Here is a 1,353-nt window from a genome sequence, read left to right on the forward strand (position 1 = left end):
CACACACACACACACACACACACACACACACACACACACACACACACTCTATTATCTGAAGCTGAAACACTTCCTGTGTAGACAGATGTTGTCCCTTTATTTTGAAAGGATAACAACATCTGTAGAGTCTGACCTGATGAGAGGAAGTTTGTGCTTCTCGTGGGTTTCAGGAGGAATCAGAGACTCGGGAGGAAGAGGAGCCACATTCACAGTCTGAAGACCAGAGACCAGATACACATCAGATTAAACTAGAGAGGAAGTGACTCATTAAAATGCAGAAGAAGAGTGTGCTCTCAGTGTCAGTGGAGGATGAACTGACCGTGTTGGAGTCACCTCTCTGTGAGTTCTCTGAGACGTTGATGTCCAGGGAAGTGAACTAAAAGAGACAAAGAAGAATCTGTCAGACTGGTTCTGATGCTGATCCGGGCTCGAGACTGACTCCATGTTTTCAGAGTGTGTGAGTTAAAATTTCAGTTTCTCGTCAGATTAAATACAATTTAATTAAACTTCCTCCTCTGGTTGAGCTGAGCTGCTGTTTCTTACCATTGCCACATCCTCAGCGTCGTGGGCGCTCGCTGCTGCGTCTGCGTCGCCCTCCTGAGACTCTGCCGCCTGTTTGTTACGTCTGTCAGAGAAACGACTCCGTCACAACATTTCTATCACAAACACAACCATTAAACTAGAAGAAATGTCTGTCGTTTTACTGTGAAGCAGCACAGATCATTAGATGAGACTGACTCTTACTTCTTGTTTCTGTCATTGATGTACTCCAGAGTTTGGTAAACGAGACTGTGCAGCAGCTCCACCTGAAACAGTCACAATATGAGATTTTTATGGATCAGATAAACACACTGACACTTTATTTTAATGTGTTATTGTCCTGTGGTTGTACCTTCTTGCTGTAGATGCAGGCTGAGCCCTGGATCAGCAGTGCTGCTTCTGCAAAGTTCAGTCTAATTTCTCCTCCATCAAACGTGATGCACATCTCATCCAACTACAGCAACAGAGAGAGAGAGGGTTCTATCTCTGTTAACCCCAATCAAAACAAAATAAACAGTAAGTTGGAAACGTCAGTGCTACAAACCTCACCTCTTCTAAATAGTCGTTTAACTCTGAAGCCACATCGATCTCCCAGTTCTTGGTGAGTTCTCGAATGGGCTGCAGCAGGTGAGCGTACCTGCTCTCTGTGGACTCCATGAGCACTTCACTGTGAGTCAGTCACAACACAACAATGGAAAACACTTCATTACAGGTTACAGGACAGGAGGAAAAGTACAGAGGTACTATCAGAACTACTAATTATGCAGAATGCTAATTTATTACAGAAGCTGTGTCATTACATCCGTCTTCATT

At 44.1% G+C, this 1,353-nt stretch overlaps 1 protein-coding gene across 1 annotated transcript; it reads right to left on the reverse strand.

Moving 5' to 3' along the window:
• Positions 1–50: 50 nt before the first annotated feature.
• On the reverse strand, positions 51–1,208 carry LOC111648823 (condensin-2 complex subunit H2-like). The gene is made up of 6 exons (XM_023398552.2): positions 1,090–1,208; positions 893–994; positions 745–806; positions 544–625; positions 320–376; positions 51–213 (listed from the first exon to the last, which is right to left on the reverse strand). Exons 1-6 carry the CDS (start codon positions 1,195–1,197, stop codon positions 97–99), a joined length of 528 nt encoding a protein of 175 aa, XP_023254320.1. The 5' UTR covers positions 1,198–1,208; the 3' UTR covers positions 51–96.
• Between the last annotated feature and the right edge of the window lie 145 nt (positions 1,209–1,353).

Source organism: Seriola lalandi, unplaced genomic scaffold (assembly GCF_002814215.2).
Source record: "Seriola lalandi dorsalis isolate HSWRI2012SDOR001 ecotype SW California unplaced genomic scaffold, Sedor1 jcf7180001963863, whole genome shotgun sequence".
Taxonomy (NCBI): domain Eukaryota; kingdom Metazoa; phylum Chordata; class Actinopteri; order Carangiformes; family Carangidae; genus Seriola; species Seriola lalandi.